Genomic DNA, 26,435 nt, shown 5'->3' on the forward strand with positions numbered 1-26,435 from the left:
GAATAGAAAGTCTACTAATAAAAGTATTAAATAAATAAAATAAATATGAAAACTGAAAATATTTTGAGTCTTCCTGGAACAAACATCTTGTTTTATGACTTCACAGCCAGGTCATAAAGTGAGGGTCATTGTGCAGACATTTATGATTCTACATGCAGAGAATTTAGACGTCAGGGAGCAGCTGAGCTTCAGGAAAACCCACATTCTCAGGCGCTACACAAAGTTACTTTTGAGGCAGATTCTTGTTATAATGAACAATGAGCGAGAGAAATGAAGGATACCTCTCCCTGATGGAATGATGACTAGATTTTTCATGGAATGTTACTCTGTAAGGCATCAACTGATCTATAGCCATTCTGCTTATCAGATCAGATCTAAATGCCAGACTGTTGGTTTGCCCCCTAAATTGGGCTTCTAAACTTCTTAGAAGTACATACATAAGGAGTGCAGCAGTTCAAGATCAGTTAGACAGTTTGCCTTGCTTAAAATGTGCTACACTGTTTAAATATTTCTTAGGGAAGGGGTTTTTGTTGTGCTGTCAAATTTTTCCACTTTCTTCATTGTACTGCTAAATCTTTTCATTTGTTTGCTTTGCTAAAATAAGAAATGTATCTTCTGTTCATTTGCTGCTGTTTCATTTTCAGACTATCAAACCCCAAGCAGAAGCAGAAGAGAAGCCAACAGAGTCTCGTACAGTTACCCCTCCTGCACCACCCAAGCCAAAACGAGAAGAAAATCCACAGGTACTATAAAAAATTGTCACAGTATTCATTACAGCAAAGGGTACTCCCCTACAATATCTCATATATTCTTTCTCTTTTAATGCCTCCTTCCCACTTTAACAGAAATTCATAACATTACTGCTCATTTAGTATTTTCATAACTGGAAAAACTGGGGGTTTTGCACTGCTTAGTGCTAATTCTTAGTATTTATATAATATTTCAGAGTATTCACATCTTTGCAGTCACCATAGTGGGAAGCTAATATTGTTGATACTGTTATCCCATATCTTAAAATGGAGATCAAGAGAACAGTGATCTACCTTAAGGTCCATGGTAAATTCTCAGCCTTCTTCCCAGCAGCTCACTCTGCTGTATAATAGCTGAATAGGGATTTTAACCCGGACTCCCTTGTCTGACTGGTTAATCTTGCCTTTTCAGAAAGTCAGAATCCTATTATCCATGAAAGGTTTTTCATTCTCAGAACTTCCTTTTAAAATTGGAGATTACAGAAGCTGAGATATTTGGGTTTCTATTTTGTGTTATGTTATCCATACAAATAAATTATGCCAATAAATGCAAAAAAGCTGTCAAAAATTGGAAGTGTATCCTAGAAAATGACAGTTTTGATATGTATCCTAGAAAGTTCCAGCTCTGTTTAACACATTGAAAAGATAACAGGGTGGGAAGTTCCTTTTCATCCTGAAACATTGATCTTAAATTACTGGCCAGTGGGTTCAAGTCCATTGAGAAATAAAGAACCAATAGACACGTTAATAGTAGCAGCCAGAACAGCAATAGCTTCCCAGTGGAAGAATCAAAAGGCTCCATCCTTTTCATTATGGTTCAGTCAACTGTGGAATCAATACATTATGGAGAATGTTACCAATTGTGTTAATAGAGCAATGCAGTTTCCTAAAAAATCAAATGTTGATGAAAAATGGCATCCAGTTTTAGATTATCTGGCAAATAAAAAATTTATATCAGATGAATGGTCTCAGTTGCAGGAATGGTTATAATTTGTTTGATGTATAGTCAGTGTAAGAGTTATATAGAATATAGTTATGGGATATAGAATAGTTATTGTTACTATGTAAATATCCTTTATTCATGAAAGCTCACTGATATGAATGAATACTTACTAATAATTGTATAGTTATATTTCTAGTAGTCTGTGTCATTCTATTGAATATGGTTTTTGTAAGCTTAGTTGTTATTTCAATAAAGAAAGTTTGAAAAACCTCTAAAGAGAAAGAAAGTTCCAACTCTCCTTAGGATAGCTGTAAGAACATCCTTGAACTTTTTATAGAAAATATTTATCATGAGTGTGAGAATCTGTGCTACTTGTATATCCACTTCTCTGAGGACTTACAGGATTATTTCATTTTATCCTTGAACAATTCTGTAAGGTTAATTAGACTGACAAATAGTGATGTGTCCAGGATCACCCATGAGTTTCATGAATGAGCAGGAATTTGAATTTGGCATTTCCACTTCCTTAATCAAGACTGTAGCTGCAGCTGTACTCATTCTTGAAAACTGTGTGTTGTCTAACCATAATTCTGATTATTTTGAAACCTATAAAAGTTTTCCTGCATATCAGGTAATATATCTTATGAAAATAGAAAACAATATAGTGCACACTAGATTATAACAGCCTATAAATTCTGCAACACAGAACATCAGAACTTGGAACTAATGAAGCCTACTACCATTTAATATGCAAAGCAGGGATTTCCAAACTGCCCAGCTGATTGCTGCATAAGCAGTTTGCTCAGAACATTGAGGCTGTATGCATTTTAAAAAGACAGCCAAGTTATTCTATTCTTAGATTGCTATAAAGGGTTATTATGTGATGGTGAGTTTCAGAAAGCAATATCTAAGTAGACTGTTCAGGTCAGGTATCTACAGGACAGGCTTTCTCATCTCCAGATTTCTGTGCTAATATTTTGTGTAGTGTCATTTTCACTGTTCATCAGTATCACATGAGTTGCAAAACAGTATCTTCAGCAGAGCTGGGAAAGTATTTCTGATTCCAAGTATCCTAGGTAATCAGTAAACAGGGATTTCCCTGTTTACCTTGGACAATTTCCCTTGGGCATTCCCTGTAGATCATCTCCTGAGTTCTCACCACCCCATTCCCCAGTATAATTTTGAGGGTAGAAAGCCATCAGCAAAAACTGTAAGAGACAGTGACTTGCCCAAGTTGATTCAATGTGGCCTGAAGGCTACTAAAATCCTCCTGCTCCTTTCTTTTATTAAAAACCTGATACAGAGGATTCTTCTTCATTAGCTGTAAGCCTAACGTTGAGAACGTGTGCCTGAGTTCTCAAATTCTGCATAATAAAGATTCATCTCTGTGGAGTCCTCTGTGGGACTGCATACGCACAGGCCAGCTGTGACGAAGAAGGTTCCAAAGTTTTCTAGTGCTTTCCAAAGTGCTTGGAGTGCTCACCCTTTCCTCCAGCACACATTGGGTTTTCCCACCCAGACTGGTACATGATGGAGGTGGGGAGAGCCCTCCTTCCTCACTCCTTCCCTCTCTGCTGTTTTCACGGAACTCCCTGAGCTGAGATCCAATGTACTGTCAGACCCATCACCTGATGAGGCAGCAGGAGACTCACTACCTACAGAAAACCTCAGACTTTATGCAGAAACACTGATAAGAATAGCAAAGTCCTTAGAACTGGATGTGTATAGATCTGAAGCCCTTGGATCTGATACTGAAAACCCTGTATTTCTCAAACACCGGTACAGTGGCATTGCCAGTGCTTCAGGGTTTACTAGACATTGACACAAATATTTGGTCTAAACCAGTTTCTGTATCTCCTTCCACAAGGTGGTTACAAAGCACTTGTTGGGCATGAGAACAAGACTGTGGGTTTCTTTTTATGAACCCCTCAGCTAACCTTTTAGTGACAGAGATTATGCCATCTAAACACCAGTCAGGTTATCATGGGGAGATACTAGATGTGTTTGTAGGATCATGTTTCTTAAGTATATAGAGACCTTGCCAAATAACAAGACGACACTGGCAAAACTTATCCAGGCAAAAGGGGTCAAGTTGGGTAAGAAAAAGTTTAAGGCTGCTAGATACATCACAGACTGTGCCAGCAGAACCATGGCTTCTGCCATCATCCTCAGGCTCCACTTGTGGTTACAATCCACAATCCTTTCACGTGAGATGTGGGCTAAAGCTGAGGACCCTCCATTTGAGGGCAAGGAACTTTTCAGTTCACAGAGTAATGACTGTTTAGATAGAATGTGTAAGAACAAAATAACTGCAAAAACCTTGGGAAACACAGGTCCACCTACCAAGACTTATAAACCCAGGTATTTCCTCAGACACACCTTTCAGTCACATAAACTGTAGATGCCAGCCGTTTCACAGGAGATGCCTTACTGACCCCATTACAATTCCCACGAATAGGGGAAGAAACATCATGGTAAACAGGCTCCATGTTCTCCCAAGGACCATAATGGTCAAGGAAAATCTTTTCTGACTAGCACCATGTGCAGATCCCTCTCTCCCCTCTTTCTAGGCAGGTTAGTATTGTCTACTTCACCATGGAAAGGATTTTTCAGGAGTCTTGGGTCCTTTCTGTTGCTGAAATAGGCTATTATATTCTGTTTTCTTTGTTGCCCATTTACCTGTTGTGTGTTCTTTTGTTCCTTGCCTTGCATTACAGCAGGAATTTACTCAGCTCTTTAATATAGGGGGCATAGAATATGTAAACAAAATGAATATTTCCAATGGTTTTTATTGATGGGTGTTTCTTGATTGGTAAGAATTGTATTTTGGATCCCAGAGACCTTAATAAGCTTTTGATTCCAGATTTTGGATGGTTACGTTAACTGAGATTCTTTCTGTCTTTGAGTGAGACACTTGCTTTTAAGTCAATGATAACTGCTGGAAGTACCTCTGTTTTCAGTGTACAGTATCACATTAACAATACATGGACCTTCCTTTTGGTCTAGCTAGAGCCCTGAGAGTATTCACTAAAGGTTTGTCTGCGGTGGTAGCCCATCTACATGGTTGTACTGTATATATCATTATTTGGACAACTGGCTTTTGGCAGCTCCTTCTGCTTTACACTTGTCCAATCCTGTTAATTTAATGTTGGCCACTCTACAATCCTTAGGCCTCATAGTGAATGAACAAAAATCTGAGCTACACCACATATAGTCTGTACTCTTTACTGGGGTCTGATTAGATTCTGTTTAAGGATGTGCTTTCCATAAGGGCAGAGTGCATACCATTCAGGCCATGGAGGCAAAATTCTCCTTTCATAGGTTCCAGTCTGCTAAGTCTATTCAGAGGCTTTGTGGGTTTATGACATCTCCTACAGCAGTTGTTCACTTTGCCAGCCTGCATGTGAGGTTTCTTTGTAGATTTAATGCTCATTAAGACTCCCAACAGGCAAAATTCTGTCTCCAGTCTGTCTTTTAAGATCCCTCTCATGATGGTTGAAGCAGCCTAACCTACTATGGGGGTGGGAGTTGGGTACCCACCCTCACAATGTGGAAGTATTCTCAGATGCCTCCTTGTTAAGGTGGGGGTACACTCTGTGTGTGGTAAGTAGTCCTTATCACATATCAGTTTGGTAGAACTAAGAGCTATCCGCAATGCTTTAATATCTTTTTGGCTCTCATCCATAGCAATCATATTTTGATAGCTATAGATAATGCCATCACTAGATTCTACATCAAGGTGGCACAGAATCCTCGCTCTTATAGCAGAAACATCTTGCATTTGGCATTGGGCGATTCAGAGACAAAATATTCATGCTAGCAATACACATTGCAGGGGCTTCCAGCTCTACTGTGGCTTCCCTCAGCATACTGACAGTTCAGTTCATGAATGGCTTCTTACAGACACTTACATTCAATTTTTCTTTGAGGGATATATAGAAACTGCTGTTCACCTCCCATGTCAGCAAGAAATATACCCATTTTTGTTCCTTGTCAGCTTCCGACTAGATTTCATCAGGGATACTTTCCAAGTTTCTTGGTGGGGAGAGTCAGTCAGGGACAATTTGATTTATATACGCTTCCTGTGCCACCATGATGTCTGTTCCCTGCACCTTATGGCATGGCTGGTGAATTGGTGATACATTGGCATTCCAGGGTTGCTGAGGTCTTGGTCTCTTTACAAAGACCACCCACCAGAAAGTCCTGTGCTAGCAAGTGACATAGATTTGTGGTCTGGGCCATCCACCCATGGGGTTCTGCTTGAAACATGCTCACCACCTGCTGAGTTTGAGTACCTATTGTATTTAAAGGATTTGGGTCTAGCTGTGTCCTCCATTAAAGTTCATGGGCAGCTATATTGGCTTAACATAATGGTACTGATGGATTTACAGGTGTTTTGTTTTTTGCTCTGCTGTCAAACTCTTGAAAGGGCAGCTTAACATGTATCCCTCCCATCTCCCCTCTGGTTCCTCAATGGAGCCTTTCTCTTGTTTTTTTGTCTCTGATCTATAAACCCTTTGAACCAGTGGCTACCTGCAATTTGCCCACCCTGTGCTATAAGGTACATTCTTGCTCACCATCACATCAACACTAGAGTGGGAGAATTAAGAACACTGTGCTGTAAGCCACCTTTTGGCAAACTCTATGAGGATGACGTCCTGGGTTGTCTCTGCAATTAAGTTTGCTTGTTCTCTCTCAAAAGTAGAATGTCCTTTTCTGGTCGGGGCACATTTAATTAAAGCACAATGTTTCTTAGCTGTGTTTCTGGGTAGAGTGTCCTTAGTGGATATCTGCAGAGCAGCAGTGTGGTCCTCACTCGCAGGCTATGGGGAAGGCAGCATTACAGTCATTGTTCCTCTGAGTAGCCTTCACCCATCTCTTTGGTAAATGAGCTTTCCATTGTCCCATGTGGAACTGCACAGAAGCCACAAAGGTCACTTAACTGTAATAATTTTTCATTGAGTGGTCTTCTGTTCAGGCATGCATCCTTCCCACCTTTCCCCCCTGTGGGCTTCTGCACTAAGGGAGGAGGTCTATCTTCTCCATGATGGCAAAGGGGGACTGAGGGAGACGTACTCTCCCCACCAGTTTGAGTTTGAATGCCAGTTTGAGTGGGAAACACCAGCGTGCATTGGAGATGAGAAGGAGCACTTCAGGGGTTTTGGAAAGTGCTAGAAAGCTTTAGAACCTTAATCTCTACTGCTGGCCTGCACACGCACAGTCCCACATGTACCTGCACAGAAGACCACTCAGTGAACAACAGTTGCTGGTAAGTGTAACTCGGTTTTTCTCCATGTTTTCCACGTCAGCTGTGTTTCTTGCATGTTCTCCTGTGTTTAGCTGGGGGTTTTCCCTCTGCAGCAGGCATGTAATAGATGATACACAGTTGATCCCATTTTCCTTTACAGGCTTCTGGGAACCCTGATGGAATCAAGGTTTTTATATATGAGTGTTTAAGGATGGATGGATATGCTGTTTGATTTTATGTAGTTGCTGCAACCAGCAGCAGATTGCTATGTAAAGTATGGAGCTGCTTTAAACGATAGTTCCACTAGTTATTGCTTACAATCCATCATATTCACACCAAATGATCTTCATGTTCGTGTTGTATCAAAATATGTAGCACTGTTTGCTTTTTTCTCTTTATGAAGCACAGCACTTCATAGATGTACTGATAATAAACAATTAAAAATAAAAATTAACACAATTTCCATTAATGTGTTACTTGGTGTGCCACCTCACTATGCATTTCCTATCTCTTGTATTTGTGAGTGAATAGAGGTTTTCTTCTTTGTCTGATATAGAAACTTGCCTTCATGGTGTCTCTTGGATTGGTTACACATGATCATCTAGAAGGTAAGAAAAAAACACAGGTTGTTCCGTTTCGATACTTTCTGGAAATGAATCCTGTGCAATATAGTGGGAAGTGAGAAAGTAGGGAGAAAGTGGTAGAGCAGTGGTAGAGCATCTGCTTGGTAAGCAGAAGGTCCCAAGTTCAATCCCCGGCATCTCCAACTGAAAATGGTCCAGGCAAGTAGGCGTGAAAACCTCAGCTTGAGACCCTGGAGAGCCGCTGCCAGTCTGAGTAGACAGTACTGACTTTGATGGACCAAGGGTCTGATTCAGTATAAGGCAGCTTCATATGTTCATATATGTTCATATGAAGTGTTTCCAAGTAAACAAGTGTACTACTGGACTGAATAAATTATTTCTGAGCTCTGAATTTGAAGGAAAATTTTAAGATATTTCTGCTTAGACTACATTCTTCCACATATGTCAGAGTGTAAAATTTTGGAAGAGTGTGCTCACACTTTTGCTAAACACACGTGAAATATTTTCTTTTCTGGGATGAAAATAGAACAGAAGCTTTATATTACTGAGAATAGTGATTTCAGAGTTGTAAGCATGCACTGCTGGCCAGAAAAGGAAACACTTGCTACTCAGCACCTGACTATGAAAAACTGACCTGAAAGGTCAGTGGACCTAAATGCATTGGAGCAGGGGTGGCCAACGGTAGCTCTCCAGATATTTTTTGCCTACAGCTTCCATCAGCCCCAGCCATTGGCCATGCTGGCTGGGGCTGATGGGAGTTGTAGCCAAAAAAAACATCTGAAGAGCTACCGTTGGCCACCCCTGCATTAGAGTTATAGGATATAAATATGGTTTGCTTAGTGTCTGAACTACTGCAGCATATATATGGTATAAATATGATATAAATATTGCAACACTCTTTAGGCTCATTAATATGAAGAATGGTAGGATATAAACAAAGTAAATAAAATAAGAGATCTTTGCACATCTCTCTACTCTTGGCATCTGGCCAATACTGCCTTTTACCATACTTTTTATTGCAGTTTGTATTTAGGGCAGGGCCTCATGTTCTGAGGTCTCATATTCTGACTCACACAACCTTTTGTGACTCAGAATATGATATATAAAAATCTTAGCTGACAGCTGTTCCTTTTCAGTGTATAGGCAGTCTTTTTCTAAAACAAAGGTGGCAAAACATTTACTTTGCTTACTTATTTTCAGTTCAATTTATGTAACATTTATAATTCAGGGATGTCAAACATGTGACTCGTGGGCTAGGTCAGGCCCCCTGAGGGCTCCTATCAGGCCTGCAAGCACCTTACTGTTGTCTCCTTCCTTCTCCTTCTCTTGCTTTCTCCTGCATCACAGCTTGCTTTGCCAGGCTTGCTCAGTCGCACAGGATTTGTCGTTATTTCTCTGGGGAAGACTATAGTTTTGTAGACAAACACATAGCCCTCAGTCTGTGTCATGATGCAAAATACTGCATGAGTTTTAAGCATGTCTTATTTTAAGTTTTTTTAAAGAAAATCTTTGTCTGTATAAAGTCTATGTCACTACTACCTGGCATTACATTTTACGATATACATGGCCTGGCCCGACATAAATGTCAGATCCAACCCTCATAACAAATGAGTTCAACACCCCAATTCATATGGTCGCACAGCATAGAGTGTATTCAAAACAGTATCTCCTCATGCTAACTTGCTCAGGCTGCATAATGTGGCTATCATTTCTCAGATGCTTTTATTTCTAATCTGTTTATTTCTTTCTTTAAGAAATACAAAGTAAGAGACAGGAGAGGAAACGAAGAACAACAGCAAATCCAGTGTACAGCGGAGCAGTTTTTGAACCTGAGGTATAAATCTATTTCAAGACAGAATTTTCCTCTGCGATCATGTCTGATGTCCTTCAGGGCAATCAGAAGGCTAATTAGCTTGAGGGCCACTGCAGCAGCATAATCCTCAACTGTAAATGAAAGAAATTGTTTTGGCTTTATACTTCTTCCCTTGTCTCTTTTCGCTCCTTCTCTGGAGTGGTTACAGATTCTATATTAAATTATCCAGTCTTCTCTAATTGGATCATCTTCTGCAGTCTCCTGTTTCTGTCCAGCTATCAAAATTAGCATGAAAAGCTAGACCTTCTGTATGATTGGTCTAGAACAGGGGTGGCCAACGGTAGCTCTCCAGATGTTTTTTGCCTACAACTCCCATCAGCCCCAGCCATTGGCCATGCTGGCTGGGGCTGATGGGAGTTGTAGGCAAAAAAAACATCTGGAGAGCCACCGTTGGCCACCCCTGGTCTAGAACACATAATGACCACAATCCAAACAACTCTTAAATCCAGTTAAAATTAATAGAAATACAGTGACTATTTGGCAACTATTCAGTGTGCAGTGGAACTTAAATGTACTTACTTTTTCTAGATTGTACCAAAATGTACACATTCTTAAAAGTAAAATGTAATGTTATACATACATTTGCTGGAGACTTTACTTGATAATTGTTTATCTATTTTCTTTTTTTCCTTTCTTTTGTAAAGCGCAAGAAGAGTGCGGTCACATATCTGAACAGCACAATGCATCCTGGGACACGCAAACGAGGTTAGTATCTTGTACATGTATTTCTTGTAGATTGAAAGACAGCATGAGATAGTTTCCTGATTCTCTGTACTCACAGTAAGCATGATGCAGCCATGCGTGCAGCTGATAACCAAGAATATCATATGGCTCAGTGTCATGTCAGCTGATCTATAGAAGTATGCTGCTGGTAGGCTTGGGATGTGGCCAGAAGGCAATAGATAAGGTTGTAAAAAAGGATATTCCCGTATCCAGGTTGTAAAAGGGGGTATTCCTGTATTCCAGAAGAATATCTGAGGCAATGGAAGAATTCCAATTCTGACTGCTAGGTTTAAAGCATAGGTTCCCCTTCTGAGGAAGGAAGGGAGGCTTTTGCACTATGATTAACTCAGGACCTACATTTACTGGTGCACATCTCTAACATTTAAAGAAAAGTAACGAATACTGAAAACTGGCAAACTGCTTGTGTGCCCATTCTTAAAGTTAATAAATTCTGCAGTTTAAACCAGAGGTGGGCAGAGCAGAATGTGGGGCATAACCAATCCAGAGAACGAAATAGAATGAAGGATATCTGTTCATCCCCTATTCAAGTTACATTGCTTTGATGATTAACAAAACATTATGGAAATAGTGTATCTAGTGTTAGAGAAAAGAAAGCCATGTTACATGAGGATTAATTTGAAAAGGGATATGCTTCCACAAAACTTTTCATTGTTTTGGACATTTACTTTTCATCCTTAATCTTTTTTCTGCCCTATAAAAACCAGATGAGGTGGTCTAAGATGCAGCTCTGTACCTTCTTGTGGTGGTTGCTGCTGTCAGTACAGCTCTGCTTTGTGCATCCTTAAATCTTAGATTACCAGGGGATATAGATAACCAGTAATCAGCTAGAGATTACATTATGGATAGTGTGCGCTGCTAAATCATCTACAAGTATTTGGTTCTTGTGTTTGAGACAAGATAAGTTTTGATCTGCTGTGATGGTTGCTGTGTTTTTAGAGCCAGCCAGTTGCACAGTAATAGTTGATCTTGGGTTTGAGATTGATTTCATTTGCAGTACTGAAATTTTGACTGAAAGTGATCATGTTTAAAATGTGGTATGATAACCTTGAGACACTATGGTTTTAATCCCAAGCAGTGTGTGTGGAGTTGCTCTAGATGAAGGCAACTTCCCCACCTTTTCCCTCTAACTGCAGCTTTCTGTGCCCCCTGAAATTGTTCTCCTGTGGGCTAGTGGATCTGAAGGAAGAGTGTACAGGGCAACTTGTAAACCTGCAGCAGTTGGAGGGGGTTTTTTGGCAAAAATCTCCCTCCCTATCTCTGCAGACTGAAAAGCCATTTCACCAGAGGGACTGGAGGGGGCTGTGGCTCAGTGATAGAACATCTGCATTGGATGCAGAAGAACCCCAGTGCTGCAGTCCCTGCATCTCCAGGTAAAGGAATCAGGTAGCAGGTGACATGAGATACCTTTGTCTATGACCCTGGAGAGCCATTTGTCTCCAGTAAAACATTACTGACCTTCACAGACCAAAGGTCTGATTCACACTGTAAGGCAGCTTCATATGTTCATGTGTGTGAATTGCTACTGTGGCATCAGAATAGCAATTTAGGGTACAAGCCATTGTGTATCTTAGCCATGTAATAAAAAATGCACACTCAGACGTATGTGCAAGTGATTGGATGAGTGATTAGGTGACTGTTGTCTTTGAATGTCATCTGATTTGAATCCCACTTTGAAAGACAGTGACTAAAAGTCTTTCACTCTTTGTTGATTTTTGTTTTGGAAATTAAAGGATATTCTCATTGCACGTCACATTGAGGAGGCATTCCTTTTTCATAAATTGTTACTATACTAATACTGATCAATTGACTAATCAGTATATTTGATTGTGAGATCAAATGTTCAAATTCTCCTTTTGTGCTTTGAAGCATCTGATTCTGGTCTGAAGCAAAACAGAAAAACATGAATGTGTTGCAGTTTTGCAGTGCTGCTGGCATTCTGTCCCTAAGCAAACAGAGAAACACTGGCATTCTGTGCCAACTGACCTGTCAGGTATCAGCTATAGAGATCAGTGTTTGAGTGTTTACTTCTAGGCTTCTGACTGTTTCCACCATCTCTAGTTGTCCTTAAATTCCTTTTTGCAGAGCGTTGAATAAGTGCATTTCTAGTAATAGTAAACCCTGAACACAAAATGCATTTTACTAATAAGATGTACAGATTAAATAATTTTGAGCAAGTTTATAAAGGTAATATACAAAACAAAGGTTTATATATCCTGTAATATTATGATTTTATTCAGAGTAATAGCACATTTTATTATGAGATCTTACTTCAGCCATTGTTAAGATTTCAAAAGAACCTTCATGCTTTCAAATTAGATATAATGTTGGTCCCTCCCATCTAAGTTACTGCAGAGCTCCTCTGCGTACTGACAGAGAATTGGGTTTCTATGTGGGTTGGTCCATTGCTTTCTCTTGGCAGGGGGTTGGTATTTATAAAAGCCTATCTTTTCTCACCCAAAAGGTAGTTTTTAATGGAGTAGAAGTAAAATTATCTTTTATTTTCCCCAGACATTGCATTTATACCTATGGAAGCATCATATATAATCCCTGAAAATGTTTAGAATTGTCAGATATCTATAATAGCAAGTCAATTTAGGGGGGAAATCTGGTTTTGATAGTGCCATCTATCATAAAGTAATATGATGAAGGTATCTGGATAACTGAAACCAGTAGAACACCAAGGAAACTTTTCTTCACTGCTGTTATGGAGAGAATGAAAGAGGGAGAGGTTGTATGCTTGTGGGGTGTACAGTTATAAACTGATAACACATGATGCAGACATGTCAGAGATAGTGCTCTTTTACCAGCTGTTTCGCCTCTTGTAGTATGTTCTTTCCTTGCACAGTTTTCTTTTTATATATCTTGACAATAATTTACAATCTTCACTTGACTTCCTTTCACTTGTGACTCTTGAACTAACTTCCTCTCTGTACTGCGTCACTTCTTTTTTCACGCTAGCCAATGAGGAGCACTGGCCAAAGGTATGTAAGATTATTCTCCCCCTTTTTTTCCCCTTTTGTTAATGTGTAGGTCGTCCTCCTAAATACAACACGGTGCTGGGGTTTGGGGCTCTGACCCCCACATCCCCTATATCCAGTCATCCTGACTCCCCAGAAAATGAAAAGACAGAGACCACATTTACTTTCCCTGCAACTGTTCAGCCTGTGTCCCTGCCCAGCCCCAGCTCCACAGACGTAAGTAACTCTTGCTGAAAGGTTTGCTGTTTAAGAGACCATACTGAGCTAGCCGAACTACAGAATTTGTTTCTTTAGCTATGTAATTGTTATGGTAAATCATCGTACTAGGAACCCATCCCTTCTTCAGGCCTCTGCATTTCTACTTCTTGTACTTATGCTCTCTTCCCTCTGAGTGATAAATATATTGTTATAACTATATCTGTAAGACATACTTCCTCCCCCTGCCCCCAAGTGAAGGTAATGTGGTAAAATAACAAGGTTTCCATGCCCTGCTTGGCCAGGAGGCAGTGTAAAAATAAGTTAAATAAATAAATGGCATTTCAATGGTGTAATGGCAGGAGGGGAATGAAGCGTGTCACATCAAAGCCTAAACAACTACTAATTGTGACTGAGAAAGGAGGCCGGGGAGGGGGACCATATAAAGGTCCTGAGGTTACCTTGACACAGGATCAGTGGAGTGTAAGAGAATTGTCTTGATGCCTGGCAGAGCTCCTTGTCTTCTATAGATTTCTACATACATAACACCTTGGAACTAAGTATTATTTTTCTGTGTAATAATATGCCCCTGTCACTTTATGGTGCTTGGACTTTGTGGAGCTGTCTACACTGCTAGTTTACCACAAGCTATTGCTGAGCTAACCCTCAGCTGATTTACAACACAATCTATTTTCTAGTAACTTTAATTACTGGGGGAGAGGGAATCTATCATTTATATGAAATATGGCCTGGAACAGACTGTTCTGGGCTCACCAACTGACTCAAATAGCATCTCTGTGTCTTTATTTCCTCATCTTAAGTAGCTCCATGGCTGTTTTAAGACTAATGAACACCTTTGATATACAATCAAACATTTGTAGTTACAGTGGGAGGCAAAGGTGCCTCTGGTATACTTCTTAAACTGCTGAGCTGAGAGCTTGCACTGTTCATTCATTAAGTAAGCAGCTTGAGGATTGTTTTAAGTTGCATGAATATTTCAGTGACCTCAGTGATGCAGCCAAGAATATCCAAATCAATGACTTCATCAGCAGCTATTCTGTATCATATGTTATTGCAAAAGAATATTCTTTTTTGTGGCCTCTCTACAATACTATATGTCAGCTCTGTGCAATGTGTGCAGAAAGTAGCTCCAAAAAAGTGTTAGCCAAACAATCAATGGTCTAATCCCCCTGGCTTGAGGATAGACTCTTCCCTACTCAGTTCTGTTCTGCCACAAAGTAAGCAGCTCTGTTACAGCTCCTATTTGTAGGAGCAGTTTTGGACAAACCCTGAGGTCCAGACTTAGGTCCCTTACTTTTTGAGAAATCTTTGTCTGCTTGGAAAAATGGCTCTGCTTAGCCAGTCTACCATTGTCATCCTCTGCTGTCAAAGCCAGGGCTCCACAAACAACTTCTGCATCTCCAGTTCACACTCTAACTGTTGAAATCAAAGATTTGTCAACATCCGAATATTCTCCATGACAGTCAGGGAGCTAACTGAATTGATCCCAGCAAGAATTTAGATGAACATTAGAAAATGAAGTGGCAGCATACCTATTCTGGAACATCAAATGATATTATGGAGGTACCTCAGTCTGGCACCAGCTTTACCACCCAGAGTGGTAACAGTCCTGCCACTTGCTTCAGGACTAACATTGAACATATTATTGGTACAAGCTGAGCCAATCCTGAAGCAATTCCTTGCGGATTTTTTAAAAGACATATCTCTCAGTATATCATAGCCTCCTATATTACAGTGTTCTCAGTTGGAAAAATGGATTGCACCACTTCTCTCATGCCCATCGTTTCAAGATCTGCAAAGACTGAGTAAATCATCAGTAGGAGTCATATCAATGCATCAGTGGTCTTTGAACTGGCAACAGGATCAACATTGTCATCCAATAGGTGACTACACTTGGCATGATGGTGGTAATCAATGTCAAGACTGACTTGACAACAGTTGGGAAGTTTGGTCACAGGATCCACCCTTAAAGTCCAGGTGTCCTTACAGTACTATTACCTACCATCTGCTCCTTTTCACATTTTACAGCAACAGTATCCATCCCTCCTTTGGTCTTTACAAACTCGGTTCTGGCACAGCTTGATCCTCCTACTGCCTCTGTTGTAGAACCTATTTCTTCTCCAAAGTGGTCTCCAGTGTCAACCCAACCACTGCCACTTGGTGACATTTGTGCAATTAGCAGCTATTAATGCTTATATCCCCCCCCATAACACAGATTCCATATCAGTCCTCCTTTTTCTTGTTCACTGCTGTCCTGTCATAGTAATATCCTTTGTTACCACTCAGATAGATCAAGTAACAATCACTATTTCTGTAGTTCAAATCACTCACAATTCTCCATCCATTCACTCTGATATTAAAGTTCAAGATTCCATTAGTTTAGTTTCACCTTTTCTGATACTCCAAGAGGTCTCTTTAGACCACATTACAGGGGACCAAAGTGCTTCCTTGTAGTCAGGGAATCTGAACGTTTGGTGGATCTCAAAAAGCAGCTTCCGCTAACTCTAGAAATATAAGTGTAGCAATCTCAACTAATATAATTTACCAGCTTGTCCTGTACCTCATTCCCAGCATCACTGTTAATGCTTGCAGTCCTTTTTCAAGTTACTAAAGATGCACTATACAAACCATCATCAGTACGATCACTGTCTCAGTGCTTGGAAAATGTGAAATTACTGTAGTGCATGTTATAGATTCCTTCTTTCTTCCCACAAAACCAACTTCAAACTTGACAGTTGTCCGGTTGTATAGTGCTAAATGGGATGATTAAACACCTCATTCCGCACCTGCAGTTAGCAAGTGGGAAACTACTCAGTCAAAGCCATGCCTGTTGCCAGTTATTTAAGGTACATGCGTCGCTACCAGTATTACCTTTGGGATCAGCTGAGCCCAATCTTTCAACATCTCACAAAGGATATAAATCCATCCATGGTTGAACAGATGGTGAAGCTTATTTAGGGACACATCTTCCATCTTGTCATCTTCAGCAGTTAGGGTTTGATGCCGGATGTTCCTGTTGCTCTTGGGAGAAAAGGTCATTGTGGAGTGGAAAATGGAGATACTGATCTTTTAAAAATGGTAATGAATCAGAGGGATTTTTAAAAAAATTTTGTCACCATCTGTTACTATTTGTCTGACACAATTCTCTGCAGTATACAAGGAAGTAGCAGGAGAGGTGGGAACATGAAAATAAACATCTCCCATGAAGGTCTGACACTTCTGATGCATTACTGGTGGTATCTTCATTGCTGTGTATGGCAACAATGTATACATTTGGAGCTCCAACCCCCCCCCAAAAGTAGACTAAAATTACAAGGATGGAAGGATGATTTTGTGTCATCATGCTGCATCAGCTGAATATATTCATCTTGAGATCTAAATCTGGGAGTCAATATGTCTGCAAAGCTGCAACTTGGTGGCATTCTCAGTGTTCATCTTCCATTATGCCATTAATGTTTAGATCCAACACAACACCTCTTTTGGGTAGACTATTCTGCATTCTGTCTTTTTTTATCTGTTTACTATAAGTGGATCACTTGCTGATCATCTCTGTATAGGACTGCACAGAGACCATGTAGACGAAAAACAGGTTGCATCATTCCTACTGAAAGTGGCTTGTTGTGAATGATGATGTTTTTGTATGATTTCTCATTATTTGTATGGACACACTCTTTATATTGAATTTTGAATTTATACTGAATATAGAGTGTTGACATATATTGGTCTAGTTGCTTTGGAATTTTTACATGGAGAGAGGTTTTCTGTTGTGCTTGTTCTAGTTCCTCTGTGGTCCTGGTAGCCATTCACGCCCTTTTTATGGGAGCTGCTAAAGGAACTGAACAGAAAGGCACCCCATCAAAGCATTCACAGAGGGATGTTGTCCTCTCTTGGGAAGGGTTTTTAGCACTAAATTCTTTGGCTTGAGCTGTAGAACATCCTGAATTTGCCTTCTGTGATGGGGCAGAACACGCATGTAGGATTGTATAGATGACCACTTGAAGAGTATCAGTTACAGATAAGGAATCTACTTTTCCTGCAAATTCTGGGTCACTTCCTATTGAGAGCTAGATTCATTAGTTCTTTATTGATGGAATCGCCAGAGTTGTTTGCTTAATTGGAACAGAGCTGTTTGCTTAATTGGAGTTTGTATGAGATGACTAACAATCAACATAACATAAAATACATTCTTCAAAATGCAACAAGCTAAGTATCTTAAAATTGCCAAAAGGCAATAATAAAAACTGATCAGAATGAAAGAGAGTAGTTTTTTTGTCTAAGTTGTATGTTTTAATGGCAGTTGGAGTCCTAAGAGTTAAGAAATTGGGAGAAAATTACTGGATTCTTATTTTTGCATTTTTGTTCTGGATTCTTATTTTTGCATTTATATATATATATATCCTGTACACATCACAAGAAACATATCTGGTATCTCTCCCCCTGGTATCTCCTGATGATTTAGAGAGGTTCGTATTTAATGTTATTTCATAAGTCTATGTACTTCTGTGAATATCTACAACTGCAGTAGTAGCCAGTTGGTCAAGAAGTTACTATTGCTCAATTACAAAATGCAAGATGTAAAGGAAAGCTTTCTGAGGCCTGGGGTAGATATGCAGCAAAATGGGATAGTCCTGAAGTAGTAGAACCATTTCAGAGTGTACCATTTCAGATTGTCTGTGAGGGATTATATTTTGCAGTTTCCCTGTGATTGGGAAATTAGCACAGCATGCAAAAAGCTACACTAGAACTTTTATCTTTTAAAAAAAATTATTTTCAGGGGGTTGTACATTGGAGAATTAAGAGAGGTGATCTTCCCACAACAATATGAAAAGATCATTTTGCCACCTGAAAATTCTACTACCTCACTTTGCTGATTGTGCAGCCCAGGCCTAACTCTGTGTAGTCATAGTTTTTCGAAAGGAGCATGGAAAGTTAACTGGGATGAATCTGCACTTAAAAGGATACTGTCCTTAACAACACAGACTCCGAATCTGTCATTCAGCTGACAAATACAAGTATGCCATAACATAGAACTTTGAGGGAGATATATATGGTATAGTATGGTAATCTCTGGAATTAAATTGGAAAGATGTTCCCAACAGAGTAAAGCTTTGGCTTCCACAGGTTCAGAAAGTTTAAGTCTCTGCTGATGTTTGTAGGTAGCTTTTTCAGCAGATGGTACTCTTGACTTAAAACATTTAATATTTTATCCTTAATGAAGACATACTTCAGAAGGCTGTGGAAAACATGTGGCATAGTTTATAACAAATGTTCAGTCTGTGATTTAATTTAATTGATCAGGTTGAGATAGAGGATTCAGTACAGTATTTTAAGGAAAGTAGGATTTTTCCTACAGGTATATTCCTACAAGGGCCCTGTGGCACAGAGTTGTAAAGCTGCAGTACTGCAGTCCTAAGCTCTGCTCACAACCTGAGTTCGATCCCAGCGGAAGCTGGGTTCAGGTAGCCAGCTCCAGGTTGACTCAGCCATCCATCCTTCTGAGGTCGGTAAAATGAGTACCCAGCTTGCTGGGGGGAAAGTGTAGATGGCCGGGGAAGGCAATGGCAAACCACCCCGTAAAAAGTCTGCCGTGAAATGTGAAAGCAACGTCACCCCAAAGTCGGAAATGACTGGTGCTTGCACAGGGGACTACCTTTACCTTTTTATATTTCTATGTGCAAAACATTTGGAAAGAGTTCAAGGGCCACATGTGTAACAGATTTCCATTTCTGCCTTCAGTTGATCAAAATGTTGGCTTCCTTTCTGCAATCTGTCCTTTTTAGGCCCTTTGTTCTTTATACCCCTAAATGCTAAGATATAATAAAATGGCTTTGCTGTGAATTCCATACAAGGAAAATGCATCTAAAATGAATAGCTGCAGACAAGATGGTGTCCAGCAGTAATGCAAAATAAGTAACCTTGGCTATTGAACTTAAACTATTAACTAGGTCTTTCAGTTATTGTTAAAATTTTACATCAGAGAATGTCATTTTTTTGTCTTCATGGTCTGGTTTGGTCTTTTTCTATTGAATGGCCCAGGTTAATTGAGATAAATCAAAAGTGAGTGTGGCTAACATTGGACTGGAGTTGAAAATATTATAATCCAAATATGTACTTGGCACTGCCTATACCAAGATTGAAGTATGTCATGGATCAAAGAATGCATTAACTTTAATTTTGCAAAGAATGCAGTTTGTTTTCAGAATATTTAGCAGATGTTGCATGTGAATGTTTTCTTAAAATGGTGTATGGCCCCCTTTATATTTTTCAGAAAGATAGTGGGTCAAAGGTACAATCCAGATGGAGCTGTGTTTACTTTGTTCACATGTCAACTGGGTTTAAGGTTTCAGTCTGAGGGGTCTTGCATAACCAGTAAAAAGTTCTTTCTCATCTGTTGCTGAGGATTTTTCTAAGTAGCAGAGCCGCTATGAGGATATTTGGTTTTCTGATCATATATCACTGGATCTGAATGGAAAGTGATGATTCCCCTGCCCCCAGCATCTCATTTCTCTGTTGTGATTTGGAGTTGGATTGTGGTCAGGCAAATGTCACAGGCACCTGTTTAATGGTTATTATACCACTGGTCACAGTCTGTTTTAAAGGAGTGCTCATTGTGCCTCAAATAAAGAAACAGAAACACTGGTAAACACCAGTACAACTTCTTTAGCTATGGCTAGCTGTTTTGTGAACTGGTTTTTTATTGTCGGGGTTTTCTTTGTCTTTTGTTTTGTTTAATTCTTGGTTGTAAGCACTTTCTTTCAGTGCTAGATCTTCTCTGTCTGAGGGTCAAAAAGTCCAATGCCCTTTCATATGCTAAGACATCCACATCACTCTATTATCTGTAATTAGGATATTGTGCTGCTAGGGCTGGATCAGTGCTAGTACCACTATAGTGCTAAAGGCCAGAAGTCACTTGTTTGATAATGGGGCTTAGATCCTGGTTACAACCAGTAATCTGTCAGCAGAAGATATTGACCACTGCAGATCTCCCCCATAGTCCTTTCTGACCCTGGAAAACACAGTAGTCTTCCAACCCAGTAGCTATTACTGCACGTGTTCTTGGGGTCAGAACTCATTAGGGACTGCTGGAGGGAAGGGAAAGTGGGGAAGATCTGCATAAGCTGAATCCAATTCCTGCTATTAAATGCATTCATTGTGGAAGTGAGAAAAATAAGACTCTGAGGACTGTCAATAATTTACAATTGTACTAAGGAAGAAATTGGATCATTTCAAGAAATTGTAGTTACAAAATTTTACTATGATTTTTCATCTGAGTAAAGTCGAAATAGTTACAGTTAAGGCACTTTTGGTAGTTTCTGTATCCCATGAAAAGGACACTTTTTTCTGGGATCAAAATGGATTCTGTAGATGACTTTACACTGAACTGGAAAGCAGATTTCAAAAATTAAAAGTTCACCTTTTAAACTATTTTACGTTTTACTCCTCTCTTCAATTTTATAGGGTGATATCCATGAAGATTTTTGCAGTGTTTGCAGGAAAAGTGGACAGTTACTGATGTGTGACACATGTTCACGTGTGTATCATCTGGACTGTCTGGAGCCACCTCTGAAAACTATTCCCAAGGGCATGTGGATCTGTCCCAAATGTCAAGACCAGGTATTGTTTGAGACTAAAGGCTCTCTGCACTGGACATAATGGTTGGGTCACATGTCTTACATGGTCATGGAGAGACTGAGAACAGTTGAGTTTATCTGATCTATGATTAAGTTTTTGTAAACTGAGCCAATTAACATAGCCTCATAAACACAAAGACATTTAATGTTTGCTGTTGTCATCCAGACCTCAAAATGTTCTCTCACTGATACTGTATGTGTTAAAACAATACCTTTCTGTGGCAAACAAAAATAATTTAAGAAAAGTTTCTCTTGGCTAGTAGATGTTATATTGGATCCTTTTTAGTAAATCTTTCTCCAGAATTAGTTTTTCTCCACAAAGAAAGAGACTAGACTTTTAAAAAATAGAAGTGGGAATTCAGAGAACACGATAGACATATGTTCTCGAGAGTCAGTTTGGTGTAGTGGTTAAGTGCGTGGACTCTTACGTGGGAGAACTGGGTTTGGTTCCCCACTCCTCCACTCACAGCTGCTGGAATGGCCTTGGGTCAGCCATAGCTCTTGCAAAGGTTGTTCTTGAAAGGGCAGCTGCTGGGAGACGGGATATAAATCCAATATCTTTTATCTTCTGCATTGCTATAGCAATATGTGAATCGCCATTTTGTCTAAAAAGAGAAAGTCCTCTGGTGGCAAGGAAATGGCCACTGTGGGGGACTTGGGCAAGGAAAATGTGGGGAAACCTGCCACATGGAAGCCCCATTGTACTGTCAGCATCAGGGGAACCATGTAAACCTTTGTTGAAGACACCTTAGACAAGCAACTTGTTTTTGAATCTGAAAGTGATAAATGTTTTATTTAAGGAAATTTAAGATTAGATGTTTTGTTTTTTTCATTTCTCTTCATTTTGCTAATATTTTATCAGCAGAAAACAGTTACAGAGACAAGAATATCTAGAAAGTTGCTTAAACAGTGATTACCCCGGTTTCCTTTGTGGGAGAGGTAGATCAGATGTGTGCATTTATTTTGCAGTTTAAATCTTAGTCCTTTACAAATGATTTTGGAGTTTTTCTGTGCATAATATTTTAAATTTTTATTTCATTTGGGGATGCGCCATGTCTTAGACACCTTTTTTGCCCAAGTACTGCCACCGTTGAGTAAAAATTACATTTTACCCCATCAAAAAGTGCTGCTTTTTGGGGGGGGACCCCTCCCCCAGACCCCATTGAGCACTAGGCATAAATAAGTTGTGTCACTGGTAGATACTGGTATTAGCAACCAGCAGCACAGTTCCCCTCACTCTCCCCCTGTCCCCATGCCTATGTTATATCTATTCCCTCTGTAGCTGCCATTATATGCAGACAGGGTGTTGTGTTACTCATGCTGGATTGGAATTAGCAGCAGTGCTGGTGGGATGCCAAGGGAAAATGCAGGCTAAATGTCCTAATAAAAAAAAAACTGCAAGGGACATTTTAAAAATTGGATTCATGATAGGTATTCAAGAGACTCTTTTGCCTTTTCCTATCTGCACATAGAACAAATATTCACATTCTTGTCTTTTAGATGCTAAAGAAAGAAGAAGCAATTCCATGGCCAGGGACTTTAGCAATTGTTCATTCATATATTGCATACAAAGCAGGTAGGAAAACAATTCTTGGCTTGGTTTGTTTTCTTTCTTTTGGGGAAAATGTTATATTGAGAGAGGCAGGCAAAGGTTTGTTTTCAAAAGGAAATTCAGAACTGAATGCATGATAACCCACGGAATCAAGTAAGATGAGGCATCCTGATATCTCTTTATGCATGGACCTGCACTCTCAGGTATGCCACTGTGTGAAAACCTCTGCCTTTTCATGGTGCAATTCATTTTGGAAAACAGCTGGGAGATCACATCTGCAGGACATAATTGAGGCAACTGATTCCTTTTCACAGCAAAAGAAGAAGAAAAACAGAAATTACTGAAATGGAGTTCAGATTTAAAACAGGAACGGGAACAGCTAGAACAGAAGGTCAAACAGCTCAGCAATTCTATAACAGTGAGTACTGCTCTGCTAAATGATTGTTTACACTCTATGAATTGTGCTAGAAGCTACAGCCATGAATTCTAGTGCACTGCCCACCACTCACCCTGTCAGCTCCAAACCTTTCTCCCATTGTCTGTATGTATTTAAAAAATCTCCTTTAGCTTCCTCTTAAAAATATTTTTACTAGATCCAGTTTTATGTCAGTAATGTGCCCTGCTTTGGAAAGATTAGTGTGAAAATGGCAGCTCAGTTAAGTTACACACACACACACACACACACACGAACACAATAAAATAACACTATGTATATACTTTTACATGCAAGTATATTATTAGGATAAGTAACAGAAATATTGGCTCAAGATCTCTTTTTCTCTGGAAAGCTTCTGTTTGCACACCAAACACAAGTTTAAGGTGTCTTGAACCACTACCCTTATTTCACCTGCATATTATGTTTGCCATAAGTGCATTGTATAGATCCTTTTCAAATAGATTTGAGTATAATGGGTTCCCTTCAAAGAACTGTGGGAAATGTCACAGTTTCTAAGGTGTTAAGGCCTCTATGTTAAGAGGCCTTAGGCTATTGTAGAATTACAATTTCAGTGTTCCTTATAAGGGTGGCAGGAACTATGAAGAGAAAATTAATGTAAGGCCTGATCCAGAGTCATCACCTCTTCCTTCCATCAAATTCATGAGGCTGGAGAGAACTGTTATTCCACCCCCTCCTTCCAGAGTAGGGAACCAACAAAGTCAAGAGTTGAGAGTTCCATTTGTGAGCTCAGCAGCTCCCACAGAGCACAGCAGCATTCCTGTGCTGTCCATCCCACTGTCCTTTGCAGGTGCAGATCAGATAGAATAATCTACTCACTTAATCAGAGTGAGAATCTGTCACAAGATATGGACAAAGATGGAATTTCAGACAGTCCCAAAGACAGTATTCACTCTGTACTGTTCTTTTAAGTTTGAGAATGAAAGGCTGATTAGTTACAGTTGTGTGACACAATACTGTTTAGTATCTAACTAGCTTAACACCAAATGTATTTATGTAAACAAAATACTATAACTAAAGCTCTGTGTCTGCAGGCGCTATGACCTACATACTCTAGAGTCCAATTGTTGCTGTGAAATCCCACAGAAGGGGGTTGATTTCACGGTACTAAATCTGAATTCTATGTAGCTCCCCACTTATATGTGATATATCAGCCGTGTATGGTATGTCATATCCACCAAGTGCTTGATAGACTATTTTAGCAGTTAAAGATGACTAATGGGTTTTGGGGAACCATTTATTTAAGTTTTCATTCCAGGGTCCTGTTCAGTGTAATCATAACATTTAATGTTGTTCCCATTTGCTTCAGAAATGTATGGAAATGAAGAACACCATCCTGGCAAAACAGAAGGAAATGCACAGTTCATTGGAGAAGGTAAAACAGTTAATCCGCCTCATCCAGGGCATCAACCTTTCAAAACCAATAAACTCCGAGGGCAGTTCATTAGCCATCTCCAATGGCATGGACTCTGCAAATAATGCAAATGCTGCCACCTCCACTCCAGTCTCTTCCCCTTCTCAGAGCTGCATGGTGAACTGTAACAAGACTGAGGAGACTAAATAACAGAGCACAGTAAGAAGGAGCCGGGGGAAGGCGGCAAGGAGACAGAGCAAAATAATATAACTCTCTAGAAAAGCAAAGCTGGATTTCTTCTGGAAAGCGCAGAACTCTTTGGTTCCAGAAAAAGAGTGAAGATGCTTGTGCCAGGCGGCACCAGAGTTGCCAATCGATCCTCCTTATTCTGTGTGTACGTGCAAAGTTTGGACCATGTTACATGAATAGTGCCAGCTGGAGGTTCTTAGCCAGCACCATGCCAAGTTAAATAATATATTTACTCTCTCTATATTTTACACCAGTGTGTGCCTGCAGCAGCCTCCACAGCCACTATAGGTTTGTTTTATTTTTATTTGGGGGTGGGGAGTCGGGAGGAGGAGCAGGTTTCAAATCCTATCTGCAGACCAGTTTGTTTAGCTAGGGAAACGTCAAGTCCAAAGAGCCTGTGGGCTTTTCCTGTTTCTAAATTATCCGTACTATTAAACCAAAAATCCAGAAATATGAATGAACAAGTCCTAGTGTCCTGAGGGATGGGCAGGACCAAGCCTATCAACTAAGCAGTATTCACTGTTGGTCAGACGGAAGACACAGAAAGGAACAAGGAAGGCTTTTTCACTAAGTATCCAGCCCATGCTTAAGCTGGGTATTGCTTGACTGGCAGCTTTTGGGTTATCCCGTTTCTTCAAATTGACAAATGAATTGCATTGCTGATTTGGTCATCAAGTTGATTCAGGAAGCCTTTGCTGAAGAAAGTGGTGCAGGGACTAATGTGATAAGCATGGATGTTTGGAAGAATGTGCTGACTGAAAAGAAAATCCCAGCCTTGTTTTATGCATTGATCAAGCAAACATGATATCCCAAACAAAGCAGCACATGTCCCAGGCATCCAACCCAAGCAGATAAATGCCTGTTTCCTTCGTTTCCTTTCTCTTTGGGTTACAAATATAAGGAATAGAAAAGCTGTTTTTCAGGCTGACAGTCCAATTAAAGAGGTAGATGGGACCTTGCATGGTATAGATTAGAAGTAATAGTGTCAGTGAGATACAGTGAGTCTTTGTGAGTCCGTGTGTCATCGTTTTGGGCACTGTTTTTTATGCAAGGGCAAAATCTTTGTATCTGGGGGAAAAACAACTTTTTTAAATTAAAAAAAAGATATTGAGGTCTTCCTAGTGTTACTTAAAATAAGATCAAGGTAAGAAACATTGTAAAAATTACAAAAAGTGCTATTTGTTTCCTAAACAAGTGATTTCTATTAAAAAGGTGTCAGAACTGGAGAAAATACTGTGTACTTAGAATTTTTTTAACACAGATTTTGCTTATGATGTTGCCGTTCTGCTGTGTTTCTGTTTGAAAGTGCATAGGGGTGGCTGTCCAGAGATGGTCAATTATATCCAGTCTACAAACTTTCCTCTAGCAGAGAAAACTGTTGTTCTTGTTTCATCTGTTACTCTACTTAATTCTCTCATGTGTTTAAAACTAAGAACAGGAGGGGGGGAAACTCTGGCATCATCATTTATCAACAACTTTCTTATATTAGTAGGCATGTGGACACTGAAGAGTTTCATCTTGAGATTTGGCTAGTGGTAGGACAGTTTGTCTGATTGCAATGATAATCAAGAGAGCCAGTGTGGTGTAGTGGTTAAGTGTGTAGACTCTTATCTGGGAGAACCAGGTTTGATTCCCCACTCCTCCACTTGTAGCTGCTGGAATGGCCTTGGGTCAGCCATAGCTCTTGCAGAGGTTGTCCTTGAGAGGTTGTCCTTGAAAGGGCAGCTTCTGGGAGAGCCCTCTCAGCCCCACCCACCTCACAAGGTGTCTGTTGTGGGGGAAGAAGATAAAGGAGATTGTGAACCACTCTGAGACTCTGATTCAGAGAGAAGGGTGGGGCGTAAATCTTTGGTCTTCTTC

At 39.9% G+C, this 26,435-nt stretch overlaps 1 protein-coding gene and 1 long non-coding RNA gene across 7 annotated transcripts in view; one reads left to right on the plus strand and one right to left on the minus strand.

The window, feature by feature from the left end:
• PHF21A (PHD finger protein 21A) overlaps positions 1–25,806 on the plus strand; it is a 311,929-nt gene extending 286,123 nt beyond the window's left edge. For 4 of the 6 annotated variants that reach the window (XM_060263351.1, XM_060263349.1, XM_060263350.1 and 1 more), the window contains 9 exons: positions 645–743; positions 7,497–7,548; positions 9,279–9,358; positions 10,042–10,102; positions 13,172–13,335; positions 20,794–20,949; positions 22,467–22,542; positions 22,833–22,936; positions 24,282–25,806. In XM_060263351.1, coding sequence (XP_060119334.1) covers positions 645–743; positions 7,497–7,548; positions 9,279–9,358; positions 10,042–10,102; positions 13,172–13,335; positions 20,794–20,949; positions 22,467–22,542; positions 22,833–22,936; positions 24,282–24,536 — 1,047 coding nt within the window. In that variant the 3' untranslated portion in view covers positions 24,537–25,806. Of the gene's footprint in view, positions 1–644; positions 744–7,496; positions 7,549–9,278; positions 9,359–10,041; positions 10,103–13,099; positions 13,123–13,171; positions 13,336–20,793; positions 20,950–22,466; positions 22,543–22,832; positions 22,937–24,281 lie in introns of all 6 variants that reach the window. The other 2 variants (XM_060263354.1, XM_060263353.1) reach the window with 1 other exon arrangement.
• On the minus strand, positions 22,587–23,699 carry LOC132590307 (uncharacterized). The gene is made up of 2 exons (XR_009556663.1): positions 23,670–23,699; positions 22,587–22,822 (listed from the first exon to the last, which is right to left on the minus strand). It is a non-coding gene; the product is annotated as an uncharacterized LOC132590307 (long non-coding RNA).
• Positions 25,807–26,435: the final 629 nt, after the last annotated feature.

This window comes from Heteronotia binoei, chromosome 21, assembly GCF_032191835.1.
Source record: "Heteronotia binoei isolate CCM8104 ecotype False Entrance Well chromosome 21, APGP_CSIRO_Hbin_v1, whole genome shotgun sequence".
Classification (NCBI taxonomy): Eukaryota; Metazoa; Chordata; class Lepidosauria; order Squamata; family Gekkonidae; genus Heteronotia; species Heteronotia binoei.